General features: G+C 40.5%; 1 protein-coding gene across 1 annotated transcript; it reads right to left on the bottom strand.

Annotated features, from left to right (window-relative positions):
- Positions 1-15,615: 15,615 nt before the first annotated feature.
- LOC145399752 (uncharacterized) lies at positions 15,616-17,011 on the bottom strand. Its single transcript, XM_080272299.1, has 2 exons — positions 16,898-17,011; positions 15,616-15,864 (listed from the first exon to the last, which is right to left on the bottom strand). Exons 1-2 carry the CDS (start codon positions 17,009-17,011, stop codon positions 15,616-15,618), a joined length of 363 nt encoding a protein of 120 aa, XP_080128425.1.
- Positions 17,012-17,616: the final 605 nt, after the last annotated feature.

The following is a 17,616-nucleotide window of genomic DNA, read 5'->3' as shown; positions in this document are numbered from 1 at the left end:
CAGACACCATAATTCCTTAAGAAGTGGCCGTTTAACTTTGAGTTAGTTGTTTTATGGTGAGGGGAAATGACCCTCCGCCAACCCACTTGTTGACACGTAGGGAACACAAAAGGGTTGGTGTAATTGGTTTCCAGCGCTGTAAATAGTTTTTGACTTACAGAAAATCATTAGGCTTATCACTGATTGTAAAGCCACCTGAAGAAGAAAGAAGAGTAATAAAAAGTGATAGGAAATCTGGGAGAAAGACGAATAGAGGAGGACAAACATAGAAAAAAGAATGATGAAGGTAATGGAAGAATTATGCAGCACTGCATCAAATGAGTGAAAGATGGTTGCCACCACCGACCACCTATTGAATCCTAAACTCTCTACATCAACCAATTATTATCTCATACCACTTCCATCAAGTTTATCATTTTATGGTGGATAGGTCAAGTTGTATCTTTTTTCATATTAGTTTAGTCAGATAACTGCATGTTAGCTAACTGAGAGAGAGAGAGAGAGAGAGAGAGAGAGAGAGAGAGAGAGAGAGAGAGAGAGAGATATGGAGTGCCGGAACAAAAGAACCAGATGAAGGGATATATTCCATATTAGTAGAAAGCTGAAACTGAAGAGATCAGATCGCTACTATTAAATCAGTATAAAAAAAAATACTTGAAGAGGTTTCTGGCCTGCAGTGGATACAAACAGGCTGATATTGATGAAAAATGTAAACTAAACCATTCCACCTGCACACCCCCTATCCTACCACATTACTCCAGAACCCACACCCGCTGAGCCAAGAGACTCACCATGTTTAGGACCAGAAAGGAGACTAACCTGCAGCAGTGAGGCCGCACCAGGCTTATATACACAGCCAGTCACACTTCTCCTTGATCATGCATCAGGACGACCTGATTTTTGTCTCAGCACCTGGACAGTAAGGTTCCGGAATCATGCATAGTCACGGGAGAATGTTTTTGTGAAGAATGAACGGGTTTATAATGAAATTCAGAATACAGTGCTGTTTCATCTCAGTACATTTTTGACCAACCATCCTTTCTCTTTATTCCTGGGTCATTCGTCTTTCCTGATCACCATCTTAGTTTTCTGTTTGTTTTTCTTACTCATAGCATCTCCCGTTTACACCCGTCTTTTCCTTTCTCTATATCCTCAGTGTTGCTTTATCTTATATTGTCTACACTTTGGTTACGAGGAATTTCACTCAGCTCAATCACAACGAATGAAGCTAACCGAACTAGATTATCTCAGTGCATGATCCTTTATGACCGATTGGATTACAAGGCTTACTGTCAGTTGAATAGATCGTCTGGAGTTAACGGAAATGAAAAAGCCCGAATAATGATTAAAAATTTATGAGATCATTGAAATCTTTCGTGATTCATTTTATTTATTTTTTATTTGGGGGGGAGTGTTGTATATATTGATAGGTTTGAGTCTTTTTTTCATTTTTCACATCACACTTTTTTTTTTTACTCTTCCACTTCCGTTGTTTGTCTTTTTCCCTACAGCCTTTCTTCACGTTCCATCTTATTACGATAATGTTTTTGCTTATTTCTCATTTCGATCCTTACTTTCCTCCATCAATTTTAACACGTTACCTGTAGCAGTCATGGGGAGTTTCAGTTGTATGCCATGTAACTTAAGCAAGTTGGCTCATCTTCGGCGACCACTGATTTTCCTCAACACACACACACACACACACACACACACACACACACACACACACACACGATGGATGAGTAATTTTACGAGAAATTTACATTCATAGACAATGAGCTTTCCTATAACTTTCAAGCTTCATGTTTCCTTGAGCTCAAGAGACATATATAACTAAAAGAATACGGCAGTGTTAAGTCCATAAATGCTCTTGTAGTATCATGTTTAACATGCACTCATTCCATGCTTAATATCAGTCGAATATTCTCAGTCTGTTTTGGAAGATTTCAGAGGCCTTGGACGTGATTTATAATTTATATTTGTTGGGCTGTACATAGGATCATACGTCACGATCTGGGTGTTTGTGGGAACGGTGTAACTTAAACCACGGAAGCCATCTCCACCACCAAAGTCGTCGCTGCAGACGCCACCACCACCACTTATCAGAATGACTGATGACCCGGCCGCCACCTCCACAGCCGCTGCCTCCTTTTTCATTACCGTCTCTCACAGTGAAGAAATGGTCGCCACCGTCATCACAATATCTCCCACCACCATATCCACCGCAGCAGCCACGGTAGCCAAACAGACCAGCGGAAGTGGTGGCCACAAAGAGAGTAAGGTCGAGTAGAGTCACCAGCAGCTTCTGTGGAATGAAACGGCTCACAGAACGCACAGAAAACACAGATGTTATCAATATTTAACATCCATCTAAAATCTGCGTTTACTTTACCAGTATTATTATTCTCCATCAATTTCATCAAGCCATAAATACTCCTCAATTGATTTATTAAAATAACTATGGCATCCTAGTTCCATTCAGCCATGTTACCACACAGTCTCCATTAAGCCGTTTTATCCCAGACGAACACAATAAACCTATTTATTTATCATACCACTTCCATCGTTACATTTTTTTTTTCATATCACGTTAGTCAACTCCCTACTAACTATTACTCATTGTTAACTAATTCCCTCTGTATCCCGTGACGTGAACTCCGGCAACTGATTATCTACTATTCATACTGGAAGGCAAATAAATAATAAGAGTTTGTGGTAATGATAGGCTAGAGAGAGAGAGAGAGAGAGAGAGAGAGATGGAGTGACAGAAAAAGAATCGGATGAAGAGATGTTCATAAATGTTTCGAGCTAGAATTGAGCAGATTATTAACGACAAAGTTAAAAAAAAAAAAAAAAAAGGAGGGGTTCGGGGGATATTTGTCCTGCGGTGGATATACACAGGCTGTTGATGATAAAACCAACCTGTCCATCTGCGAACCCCCTACACTGCCACACCACCCACATCCGCTAAGCCAAGAAACCCACCATACTGAGGACCACAAGAGAGACTAGGTTGCAGGAGTTAGGCCGCACCAGGATGATATACACCGCCGCTCTTGTTCCTCTTTCATCCGTCGTGGGATGTGCCTCATTTTAAATTCGTGTCTTGGTGAGCGAGATTTCGGGATCATGCAGTCATAGGAGAGTATGTTGATGAAGAATGCACAGGATTATAGTGTTATGGGCACCACTGTACTTCGTTTCCCCTTTATTGGTTTAATCATTCCCTTTCCCTTTCCGTCTTCAGTCTGATTTCTTCTCCATATCCTCAGTTTTACCTTCTCTCTCATTGTCCACAATTTGAGTCCGAGAAATTTCATTCCTTTGAATCAAAACGAGTAATACTGGCCAAGCTAAGCCATCTCGGTGATTCCATGCCTGTGAAAGACTTAAGAAAGTGATTTTGACCTATTGACTACTACGGCCTACTGCTGGCTGAATATACGAAATGGCTCGATCCTGAGTGAAATGTCCCGAATTAGAAATAAACACCTGTGAATTCATTTAAATTATTATCGTGCCTTGTTTTTTAGAACTGTTTGTTGATAGTTTTGTCTCGTTTCTGTTGTCTTCTTTATTATTTGTTTCTCAATTATTTTTCCCACTTTTCCACCTTGATTATGTGTTGTTTCTCTCTGTCAACCAATGTTGTATATCTTCCATTGCATTCAGTTGTCTTCCCGTTGTGTTGTTCTTCCTTGTTCAAATAGGTCCTGACTTTTTCTACTGCTCTTTTTTTTTTATTTCTGAGATAGGGACAATACACACCCACTGCAATGATAGAGAGGCATAACAGAGATTTGCTAAGTGCATTGCATATGGGACGATAAGATTGAAGGCTAATCACACAGAACACTGACGAAAAAATGGCAGACATACTCTCAATCACTTGATTTTCGACATAGCCGACAGCAAATGGTATGCTGTACAGGAAACAAAGAACTGTGGATGTACTATCAACGATGTGGAGAAAGGACTACTTCTTGCTATTTTGATATGTTACTATTGCACAAAGGAATTGCACCTTTTTATTGGCATGGATAATGAGTTGATGCAGATGTGAAACAGTTTCGCCTGGCACTCAGGTCTTCAGTATCATGTCAAGGAAGTAATCTATTCATACTTTTATATATATATATATATATATATATATATATATATATATATATATATATATATATATATATATATATATATATATATTCATGTCTACCGCCATTACTACCTCTTTACTCGCCTCCATTGCTTCCACGACCATTATTTTCACTTCCGTAAACCTCACTCCAGTGCCTCCGATGTGCCCACCACATTCATGGCCACCTACAGGCAATGGTCCTCTCTTTTCACAACCACCAAAGCAATTCCATGCCTGTACGTCTTTTGCAGATCAGGATGTCCCAGTGATGGAGTTCCTCACTGCAGTCACATGCACCTTCTACAAGAGTGTTACCAGTGCACCAACCGTAATACCAGTCATTGCAAATTATATATCAAGCAAAGTCAGTACCAACAGATTCACCTTTGGTCTTATATAACATTTATGTCATTATCTATCTAGCTCTGTCTATTTGTCTAGCTATCTCTCTGTCTACGTACCTCTCTATATATATCTGTCTATATATCTATCTATCTATCTAACTATTTATCTGTATCTATCTATCTATCTATCTATCTGTTTCTTTTTGTCTTTGTTTACCTGTCCTACTTTCATTCATGAAACACATAATTTATGTACCAATACAGAAAACTGAGGTTCAGTTATGCTTTTCAGTCTGCTTAAATCTACTGATATTATTATTTATCATGATCTGAAAGGGTGAATAAAGGTCAGTTGTTTATATCAGTGCAATATTCATTGATCGATGTTATGTATCTGTACACTGTTTCATCAGAAACCACCTGGGTATCAGGGTAATTGGTGAAACTTAGCGACCGTAACCACCGCCACCACCACCACGACCACCGCCACCAAAGCCTCCACCGCCACTTCCGAAGCCTCCTCCACCACCTTTCACAATGATGATTCGGCCGCCACCGCCACCGCCACCATAGCCGCCACCACCACCACCAAATCCACCGCCACCACCACCGCCACCGCCACCACCATAACGGCCTCCACCAGCGGAGGTGGTGGCCACTAGGATGGCGAGGCCAAGCAAAGTCACCAGCAACTTCTGTGGGAAAGAAACAACACAACTAACACACGGGAAGCACAGGCGTTCTCACTATTTAAAAACCATCATAGATCTGCACTAAAATTGTCGATGTTATCCAACTATTATACACTCATGTCAGTTTCATCAAGATATTTTAACACACTGTCATATTTATTTGGACGTATCTCTCCCATGCTACTTAATTCATTTTATCTGTCTATAGCCGGACGCCATAATCCCGTAAGAGGTGGCCGTTTAACTTTGAGTTAGTTGTTTTATGGTGAGGGGAAATGACCCTCCGCCAACCAACTTGTTGACACGTAGGGAACACAAAAGGGTTGGTGTAAATGGTTTCCAGCGCTGTAAATGGTTTTTGACCTACAGAAAATCATTAGGCTTATCACTGATTGTAAAGCCACCTGAAGAAGAAAGAAGAGTAATAAAAAGTGATAGGAAATCTGGGAGAAAGACGAATAGAGGAGGACAAACACAGAAAAAGAATGATGAAGGTAATGGAAGAATTATGCAGCACTGCATCAAATGAGTGATAAATGGTTGCCACCACCGACCACCTATTGAATCCTAAACTCTCTACATCAACCAATTATTATCTCATACCGCTTCCATCAAGTTTATCATTTTATTGTGGATAGGTCAATTTTTATTTTTTTCATATCAGTTTTGTCAGATAACTGCATGTTAGCTAACTGAGAGAGAGAGAGAGAGAAAGAGAGAGAGAGAGAGAGAGAGAGAGAGAGAGAGAGAGAGAGAGAGAGAGAGAGAGAGAGAGAGAGAGAGAGAGAGAGAGAGAGAGAGAGAGAGAGAGAGAGAGAGAGAGAGAGACGGAGTGCCGGAACAAAAGAACCAGATGAAGGGATATATTCCATATTAGTAGAAAGCTGAAACTGAAGAGATCAGATCGCTATTATTAAATCAGTATAAAAAAAAAATATCTAAAGAGGTTTTTGGCCTGTAGTGGATACAAACAGACTGATATTGATGAAAAATGTAAACTAAGCAATTCCACCTGCACACCCCCTACCCTGCCACGTTACTTCAGAACCCACACTCGCTGAGCCAAGAGACTCACCATGTTTAGGACCAGAGGGGAGACTAGCCTGCAGCAGTGAGGCCGCACCAGGCTTATATACACAGCCAGTGACACTGTTCTCCTTGATCATGCATCAGGTCGACCTCATTTTTCTCTCAGCATTTGGACAGTAAGGTTCCGGAATCATGCACAGTCACTGGAGAATGTTTTTGTGAGGATTGAACGGGTTTATAATGAAATTCAGAATACAGTGCTGTTTCATCTCAGCACATTTTCGACCAACCACCCTTCTTCTTTATTCCTGGGTCACTCGTCTCACCTGATCTACATCTTACTTTTTTGATTGTTTGTTTGTTTGTTTTTTTACTCATGGCATCTCTCGTTTACACCTCAGTCTTTTCCTTTCTCTATATCCTCGGTGTTGCTTTATCTACACTTTACGAGGAATTTCACTCAGCTGAATCACAACAAATAAAGCTAATCGAACTAAATTATCTGAGTGCATGATCGTTTATGACCTATTGGATTACAAGGCTTACTATCAGTTGAATAGATCGTCTGGAGTTAACGGAAATTAAAAAGCCCGAATAAGGATAAAATACTTATGAGATCATTGAAATCTTTCGTGATTCATTTTATTTATTTTTTATTTTTTTTCGGGGAGTGTTGTATATATTGATAGGTTTGAGTCTTTTCTCCACTTTTCACATCACTCTTTTTATCTTTACTCTTCCACTTCTGTTATTTGTTTTTTACCCTATACCCTTTCTTCACGTTCCATCTTATTCCGATAATGTTTTTGTCTATTTCTCATTTCGATCCTTACTTTCCTCCATCAATTTTAACACGTTACCTGTAGCAGTCATGGGGAATTTCAGTTGTATGCCATGTAACTTAAGCAAGTTGGCTCACCTTCGGCGACCACTGATTTTCCTCGAGTAACACACACACACACACACACACACACACACATACACACGACGGATGAGTAATTTTACGAGAAATTTACATTGATAGACAATGAGCTTTCCCATAACTTTCAAGCTTCATGTTTCCTTGAGCTCAAGAGACACATATAACTAAAAGAATACGGCAGTGTTAAGACCATAAATGCACTTGCAGTATCATGTTTAACATGCACTCATTCCATGCTTAATATCAGTCGAATATTCTCAGTCTGTTTTGAAAGATTTCAGAGGCCTTGGACGTGATTTATAATTTATATTTGTTGGGCTGTACATAGGATCATACGTCACGATGTGGGTGTTTGTGGGAACGGTGTAACTTAAACCACGGAAGCCATCTCCACCACCAAAGTCGTCGCCGTAGACGCCACCACCACCACTTATCAGAATGACTGATGACCCAGCCGCCACCTCCATAGCCGCTGCCTCCTTTTTCATTACCGTCTCTCACAATGAAGAAATGGTCGCCACCGTCATCACAATATCCCCCACCACCAAATCCACCTCCGCCGCAACGGAAGCCAAACCGACCAGCGGAAGTGGTGCCCACAAGGAGGGTGAGGCCGAGTAGAGTCACCAGCAGCTTCTGTGGAATGAAACGGCTCACTGAACGCACAGAAAACACAGATGATATCATTATTTAACAACCATTTAAAATCTGCGTTTACTTTACAGTATTATTATTCTACATCAATTCCATCAAGCCATGAATACTCCTTAATTGATTTATTAAAATAACTAGGGCATCCTAGTTCCATTCAGCCATGTTACCACACACTGTCTCCATTAAGCCGTTTTATCCCAGATGAACACAATGAACCCATTGGTTTATCATACCACTTCCATCGTTACATTTTTTTCATATCACCTTAGTCAGCTCCCTACTAACTATTACTTATAGCTAACTAATTCCCTCTGTATCCCGTCACGTGAACTCCGGCAACTGATTATCCACTATTCATACTGGAAGGCAAATAAATAAGAGTTTCTGGTAATGATAGGCTAGGGAGAGAGAGAGAGAGAGATGGAGTGGCAGAAAAAGAATCGGATGAAGAGATGTTCATAAATGTCTCGAGCTAAAATTTAGCCGATTATTAACAAGGTAAAAAAAAAAAAAAAAAAAAAGGAGGGGTTGGGGGGATATTTGTCCTGCGGTGGATATACACAGGCTGTTGATGATAAAACCAACCTGTCCATCTGCGAACCCCCTACACTGCCACACCACCCACATCCGCTAAGCCAAGAAACCCACTATACTGAGGACCACAAGAGAGACTAGCCTGCAGGAGTTAGGCCGCACCAGGATGATATACACCGCCGCTCTTGTTCCTCTTTCATCCATCGTGGGATGTGCCTCATTTTAAATTCGTGTCTTGGTGAGCGAGATTTCGGGATCATGCAGTCATAGGAGAGTATGTTGATGAAGAATGCACAGGATTATAGTGTTATGGGCACCACTGTACTTCGTTTCCCCTTTATTGTTTTAATCATTCCCTTTCCCTTTCCGCCTTCAGTCTGATTTCTTCTCCATATCCTCAGTTTTACCTTCTCTCTCATTGTCCACAATTTGAGTGCGAGAAATTTCATTCCGTTGAACCAAAACGAGTAATACTGGCCAAGCTAAGCCATCTCAGTGATTCCATGCCTGTGAAAGACTTAAGAAAGTGATTTTGACCTACTGACTACTAAGGCCTACTGCTGGCTGAATATACGAAATGGCTCGATCCTGAGTGAAATGTCCCGAAATAAGAACAAACACCTATGAATTCATTTAAATTATTATCGTGCCTTTGTTTTATAACTTTTTATTGATAGTTTTCTCTCGTTTCTATTGTCTTCTTTATAATTTGTTTCTCAATTATTTTTCCCACTTTTTCACCTTCTTTATTTGTTCTTTCCCTCAGTCAACCAACGTTGTATATCTTCCATTGCATTCAGTTGTCTTCCCGATGTGTTGCTCTTCCTTCTTCAAATAGGTCCTTACTTTGTCTACTACTCTTTTTATTTTTCTGAGACGGGGACAATACACACCCACCGCAATGATAGAGAGGCTTAACAGAGATTTGCTAAGTGCATTGCATATGGGACGATAAGATTGAAGGCTAATCACACAGAACACTGACGAAAAAATGACAGACATACTCTCAATCACTTGATTTTCGACATAGCCGACAGCAAATGGTATGCTGTACAGGAAACAAAGAACTGTGGATGTACTATCAACGATGTGGAGAAAGGACTACTTCTTGCTATTTTGATATGTTACTATTGCACAAAGGAATTTCACCTTTTTATTAGCATGGATAATGAGTTGACGCAGGTGTGAAACAGTTTCGCCTGGCACTCAGGTCTCCAGTATCATGTCAAGGAAATCATCTATCCATACTTTTATATTATTTTTAAATTTTCATGTCTACCGCCATTACTACCTCTTTACTCGCCGCCATTGCTTCCACGACCATTATTTTCACTTCCGTAAACCTCACTCCAGTGCCTCCGATGTGCCCACCACCTTCATGGCCACCTACAGGCAATGGTCCTCTCTTTTCACAACCACCAAAACAATTCCATGCCTGTACGTCTTTTGCAGATCAGGATGTCCCAGTGATGGAGTTCCTCACTGCAGTCACATGCACCTTCTACAAGAGTGTTAGCAGTGCACCAACCGTAATACCAGTCATTGCAAATTATATATCAAGCAAAGTCAGTACCAACAGATTCACCTTTAGTCTTACATAACATTTATGTCATTATCTATCTATCTCTCTGTCTGTTTGTCTAGCTATCTGTCTGTCTACGTACCTCTCTATATATATCTGTCTATATATCTATCTATCTATCTAACTATTTATCTGTATCTATCTATCTATCTATCTGTTTCTTTTCTCTTTGTTTACCTGTCCTACTTTCATTCATGAAACACATAATTTATGTACCAATAGAAATAACTGAGGTTCACTTATGCTTTTCAGTCTGCTTAAATCTACTGATATTATTATTTATCATGAACTGAAAGGATGAGTAAGGGTCAGTTGCTTTTATCAGTCCAGTATTTATTGATCGATGTTATGTATCTGTACACTGTTTCATCAGAAACTACCTGGGTATCAGGGGAATCGGTGAAACTTAGCGACCGTAACCACCGCCACCACCACCACGACCACCGCCACCTCCGAAGCCTCCTCCACCTCCTTTCACAATGATGATTCGGCCGCCACCGCCACCGCCACCATAGCCGCCACCACCACCACCAAATCCACCGCCACCGCCACCGCCACCGCCACCGCCACCACCATAACGGCCTCCACCAGCGGAGGTGGTGACCACTAGGATGGCGAGGCCGAGCAAAGTCACCAGCAACTTCTGTGGGAAAGAAACAACACAACTAACACACGGGAAGCACAGGCGTTCTCACTATTTAAAAACCATCATAGATCTGCACTAAAGCCGTCGATTTTATCCAACTATTATACGCTCATGTCAGTTTCATCAAGATATTTTAACACACTGTCATATTTATTTGGACGTATCTTTCCCATGCTAGTTCATTCATTTTATCTGTCTATAGCCAGACACCATAATTCCTTAAGAAGTGGCCGTTTAACTTTGAGTTAGTTGTTTTATGGTGAGGGGAAATGACCCTCCGCCAACCCACTTGTTGACACGTAGGGAACACAAAAGGGTTGGTGTAATTGGTTTCCAGCGCTGTAAATAGTTTTTGACTTACAGAAAATCATTAGGCTTATCACTGATTGTAAAGCCACCTGAAGAAGAAAGAAGAGTAATAAAAAGTGATAGGAAATCTGGGAGAAAGACGAATAGAGGAGGACAAACATAGAAAAAGAATGATGAAGGTAATGGAAGAATTATGCAGCACTGCATCAAATGAGTGAAAGATGGTTGCCACCACCGACCACCTATTGAATCCTAAACTCTCTACATCAACCAATTATTATCTCATACCACTTCCATCAAGTTTATCATTTTATGGTGGATAGGTCAAGTTGTATCTTTTTTCATATTAGTTTAGTCAGATAACTGCATGTTAGCTAACTGAGAGAGAGAGAGAGAGAGAGAGAGAGAGAGAGAGAGAGAGAGAGAGAGAGAGAGATATGGAGTGCCGGAACAAAAGAACCAGATGAAGGGATATATTCCATATTAGTAGAAAGCTGAAACTGAAGAGATCAGATCGCTACTATTAAATCAGTATAAAAAAAAATACTTGAAGAGGTTTCTGGCCTGCAGTGGATACAAACAGGCTGATATTGATGAAAAATGTAAACTAAACCATTCCACCTGCACACCCCCTATCCTACCACATTACTCCAGAACCCACACCCGCTGAGCCAAGAGACTCACCATGTTTAGGACCAGAAAGGAGACTAACCTGCAGCAGTGAGGCCGCACCAGGCTTATATACACAGCCAGTCACACTTCTCCTTGATCATGCATCAGGACGACCTGATTTTTGTCTCAGCACCTGGACAGTAAGGTTCCGGAATCATGCATAGTCACGGGAGAATGTTTTTGTGAAGAATGAACGGGTTTATAATGAAATTCAGAATACAGTGCTGTTTCATCTCAGTACATTTTTGACCAACCATCCTTTCTCTTTATTCCTGGGTCATTCGTCTTTCCTGATCACCATCTTAGTTTTCTGTTTGTTTTTCTTACTCATAGCATCTCCCGTTTACACCCGTCTTTTCCTTTCTCTATATCCTCAGTGTTGCTTTATCTTATATTGTCTACACTTTGGTTACGAGGAATTTCACTCAGCTCAATCACAACGAATGAAGCTAACCGAACTAGATTATCTCAGTGCATGATCCTTTATGACCGATTGGATTACAAGGCTTACTGTCAGTTGAATAGATCGTCTGGAGTTAACGGAAATGAAAAAGCCCGAATAATGATTAAAAATTTATGAGATCATTGAAATCTTTCGTGATTCATTTTATTTATTTTTTATTTGGGGGGGAGTGTTGTATATATTGATAGGTTTGAGTCTTTTTTTCATTTTTCACATCACACTTTTTTTTTTTTTACTCTTCCACTTCCGTTGTTTGTCTTTTTCCCTACAGCCTTTCTTCACGTTCCATCTTATTACGATAATGTTTTTGCTTATTTCTCATTTCGATCCTTACTTTCCTCCATCAATTTTAACACGTTACCTGTAGCAGTCATGGGGAGTTTCAGTTGTATGCCATATAACTTAAGCAAGTTGGCTCATCTTCGGCGACCACTGATTTTCCTCAACACACACACACACACACACACACACACACACACACACACACACACACGATGGATGAGTAATTTTACGAGAAATTTACATTCATAGACAATGAGCTTTCCTATAACTTTCAAGCTTCATGTTTCCTTGAGCTCAAGAGACATATATAACTAAAAGAATACGGCAGTGTTAAGTCCATAAATGCTCTTGTAGTATCATGTTTAACATGCACTCATTCCATGCTTAATATCAGTCGAATATACTCAGTCTGTTTTGGAAGATTTCAGAGGCCTTGGACGTGATTTATAATTTATATTTGTTGGGCTGTACATAGGATCATACGTCACGATCTGGGTGTTTGTGGGAACGGTGTAACTTAAACCACGGAAGCCATCTCCACCACCAAAGTCGTCGCTGCAGACGCCACCACCACCACTTATCAGAATGACTGATGACCCGGCCGCCACCTCCACAGCCGCTGCCTCCTTTTTCATTACCGTCTCTCACAGTGAAGAAATGGTCGCCACCGTCATCACAATATCTCCCACCACCATATCCACCGCAGCAGCCACGGTAGCCAAACAGACCAGCGGAAGTGGTGGCCACAAAGAGAGTAAGGTCGAGTAGAGTCACCAGCAGCTTCTGTGGAATGAAACGGCTCACAGAACGCACAGAAAACACAGATGTTATCAATATTTAACATCCATCTAAAATCTGCGTTTACTTTACCAGTATTATTATTCTCCATCAATTTCATCAAGCCATAAATACTCCTCAATTGATTTATTAAAATAACTATGGCATCCTAGTTCCATTCAGCCATGTTACCACACAGTCTCCATTAAGCCGTTTTATCCCAGACGAACACAATAAACCTATTTATTTATCATACCACTTCCATCGTTACATTTTTTTTTTCATATCACGTTAGTCAACTCCCTACTAACTATTACTCATTGTTAACTAATTCCCTCTGTATCCCGTGACGTGAACTCCGGCAACTGATTATCTACTATTCATACTGGAAGGCAAATAAATAATAAGAGTTTGTGGTAATGATAGGCTAGAGAGAGAGAGAGAGAGAGAGAGAGATGGAGTGACAGAAAAAGAATCGGATGAAGAGATGTTCATAAATGTTTCGAGCTAGAATTGAGCAGATTATTAACGACAAAGTTAAAAAAAAAAAAAAGGAGGGGTTCGGGGGATATTTGTCCTGCGGTGGATATACACAGGCTGTTGATGATAAAACCAACCTGTCCATCTGCGAACCCCCTACACTGCCACACCACCCACATCCGCTAAGCCAAGAAACCCACCATACTGAGGACCACAAGAGAGACTAGGTTGCAGGAGTTAGGCCGCACCAGGATGATATACACCGCCGCTCTTGTTCCTCTTTCATCCGTCGTGGGATGTGCCTCATTTTAAATTCGTGTCTTGGTGAGCGAGATTTCGGGATCATGCAGTCATAGGAGAGTATGTTGATGAAGAATGCACAGGATTATAGTGTTATGGGCACCACTGTACTTCGTTTCCCCTTTATTGGTTTAATCATTCCCTTTCCCTTTCCGTCTTCAGTCTGATTTCTTCTCCATATCCTCAGTTTTACCTTCTCTCTCATTGTCCACAATTTGAGTCCGAGAAATTTCATTCCTTTGAATCAAAACGAGTAATACTGGCCAAGCTAAGCCATCTCGGTGATTCCATGCCTGTGAAAGACTTAAGAAAGTGATTTTGACCTATTGACTACTACGGCCTACTGCTGGCTGAATATACGAAATGGCTCGATCCTCAGTGAAATGTCCCGAATTAGAAATAAACACCTGTGAATTCATTTAAATTATTATCGTGCCTTGTTTTTTTAGAACTGTTTGTTGATAGTTTTGTCTCGTTTCTGTTGTCTTCTTTATTATTTGTTTCTCAATTATTTTTCCCACTTTTCCACCTTGATTATGTGTTGTTTCTCTCTGTCAACCAATGTTGTATATCTTCCATTGCATTCAGTTGTCTTCCCGTTGTGTTGTTCTTCCTTGTTCAAATAGGTCCTGACTTTTTCTACTGCTCTTTTTTTTTTATTTCTGAGATAGGGACAATACACACCCACTGCAATGATAGAGAGGCATAACAGAGATTTGCTAAGTGCATTGCATATGGGACGATAAGATTGAAGGCTAATCACACAGAACACTGACGAAAAAATGGCAGACATACTCTCAATCACTTGATTTTCGACATAGCCGACAGCAAATGGTATGCTGTACAGGAAACAAAGAACTGTGGATGTACTATCAACGATGTGGAGAAAGGACTACTTCTTGCTATTTTGATATGTTACTATTGCACAAAGGAATTGCACCTTTTTATTGGCATGGATAATGAGTTGATGCAGATGTGAAACAGTTTCGCCTGGCACTCAGGTCTTCAGTATCATGTCAAGGAAGTAATCTATTCATACTTTTATATATATATATATATATATATTTTTTTTTCATGTCTACCGCCATTACTACCTCTTTACTCGCCTCCATTGCTTCCACGACCATTATTTTCACTTCCGTAAACCTCACTCCAGTGCCTCCGATGTGCCCACCACATTCATGGCCACCTACAGGCAATGGTCCTCTCTTTTCACAACCACCAAAGCAATTCCATGCCTGTACGTCTTTTGCAGATCAGGATGTCCCAGTGATGGAGTTCCTCACTGCAGTCACATGCACCTTCTACAAGAGTGTTACCAGTGCACCAACCGTAATACCAGTCATTGCAAATTATATATCAAGCAAAGTCAGTACCAACAGATTCACCTTTGGTCTTATATAACATTTATGTCATTATCTATCTAGCTCTGTCTATTTGTCTAGCTATCTCTCTGTCTACGTACCTCTCTATATATATCTGTCTATATATCTATCTATCTATCTAACTATTTATCTGTATCTATCTATCTATCTATCTATCTGTTTCTTTTTGTCTTTGTTTACCTGTCCTACTTTCATTCATGAAACACATAATTTATGTACCAATACAGAAAACTGAGGTTCAGTTATGCTTTTCAGTCTGCTTAAATCTACTGATATTATTATTTATCATGATCTGAAAGGGTGAATAAAGGTCAGTTGTTTATATCAGTGCAATATTCATTGATCGATGTTATGTATCTGTACACTGTTTCATCAGAAACCACCTGGGTATCAGGGTAATTGGTGAAACTTAGCGACCGTAACCACCGCCACCACCACCACGACCACCGCCACCAAAGCCTCCACCGCCACTTCCGAAGCCTCCTCCACCACCTTTCACAATGATGATTCGGCCGCCACCGCCACCGCCACCATAGCCGCCACCACCACCACCAAATCCACCGCCACCACCACCGCCACCGCCACCACCATAACGGCCTCCACCAGCGGAGGTGGTGGCCACTAGGATGGCGAGGCCAAGCAAAGTCACCAGCAACTTCTGTGGGAAAGAAACAACACAACTAACACACGGGAAGCACAGGCGTTCTCACTATTTAAAAACCATCATAGATCTGCACTAAAATTGTCGATGTTATCCAACTATTATACACTCATGTCAGTTTCATCAAGATATTTTAACACACTGTCATATTTATTTGGACGTATCTCTCCCATGCTACTTAATTCATTTTATCTGTCTATAGCCGGACGCCATAATCCCGTAAGAGGTGGCCGTTTAACTTTGAGTTAGTTGTTTTATGGTGAGGGGAAATGACCCTCCGCCAACCAACTTGTTGACACGTAGGGAACACAAAAGGGTTGGTGTAAATGGTTTCCAGCGCTGTAAATGGTTTTTGACCTACAGAAAATCATTAGGCTTATCACTGATTGTAAAGCCACCTGAAGAAGAAAGAAGAGTAATAAAAAGTGATAGGAAATCTGGGAGAAAGACGAATAGAGGAGGACAAACACAGAAAAAAGAATGATGAAGGCAATGGAAGAATTATGCAGCACTGCATCAAATGAGTGAAAAATGGTTGCCACCACCGACCACCTATTGAATCCTAAACTCTCTACATCAACCAATTATTATCTCATACCGCTTCCACCAAGTTTATCATTTTATGGTGGATAGGTCAATTTGTATTTTTTTCATATTAGTTTTGTCAGATAACTGCCTGTTAGCTAACTGAGAGAGAGAGAGAGAGAGAGAGAGAGAGAGAGAGAGAGAGAGAGAGAGAGAGAGAGAGAGAGAGAGAGAGAGAGAGAGAGAGAGAGAGAGAGAGAGAGAGAGAGAGAGAGAGAGACGGAGTGCCGGAACAAAAGAACCAGATGAAGGGATATATTCCATATTAGTAGAAAGCTGAAACTGAAGAGATCAGATCGCTATTATTAAATCAGTATAAAAAAAAAAATATCTGAAGAGGTTTTTGGCCTGTAGTGGATACAAACAGACTGATATTGATGAAAAATGTAAACTAAGCAATTCCACCTGCACACCCCCTACCCTGCCACGTTACTTCAGAACCCACACTCGCTGAGCCAAGAGACTCACCATGTTTAGGACCAGAGGGGAGACTAGCCTGCAGCAGTGAGGCCGCACCAGGCTTATATACACAGCCAGTGACACTGTTCTCCTTGATCATGCATCAGGTCGACCTCATTTTTCTCTCAGCATTTGGACAGTAAGGTTCCGGAATCATGCACAGTCACTGGAGAATGTTTTTGTGAGGATTGAACGGGTTTATAATGAAATTCAGAATACAGTGCTGTTTCATCTCAGCACATTTTCGACCAACCACCCTTCTTCTTTATTCCTGGGTCACTCGTCTCACCTGATCTACATCTTACTTTTTTGATTGTTTGTTTGTTTGTTTTTTTACTCATGGCATCTCTCGTTTACACCTCAGTCTTTTCCTTTCTCTATATCCTCGGTGTTGCTTTATCTACACTTTACGAGGAATTTCACTCAGCTGAATCACAACAAATAAAGCTAATCGAACTAAATTATCTGAGTGCATGATCGTTTATGACCTATTGGATTACAAGGCTTACTATCAGTTGAATAGATCGTCTGGAGTTAACGGAAATTAAAAAGCCCGAATAAGGATAAAATACTTATGAGATCATTGAAATCTTTCGTGATTCATTTTATTTATTTTTTATTTTTTTTCGGGGAGTGTTGTATATATTGATAGGTTTGAGTCTTTTCTCCACTTTTCACATCACTCTTTTTATCTTTACTCTTCCA

Source organism: Coenobita brevimanus, chromosome 50 (genome assembly GCF_032717465.1).
Source record: "Coenobita brevimanus isolate Jiangsu-jjx chromosome 50, ASM3271746v2, whole genome shotgun sequence".
In the NCBI taxonomy this organism is placed as follows: domain Eukaryota; kingdom Metazoa; phylum Arthropoda; class Malacostraca; order Decapoda; family Coenobitidae; genus Coenobita; species Coenobita brevimanus.
Note: the sequence above shows the minus strand (reverse complement) of the source record. Positions and strands in the feature narration are given on the sequence as shown.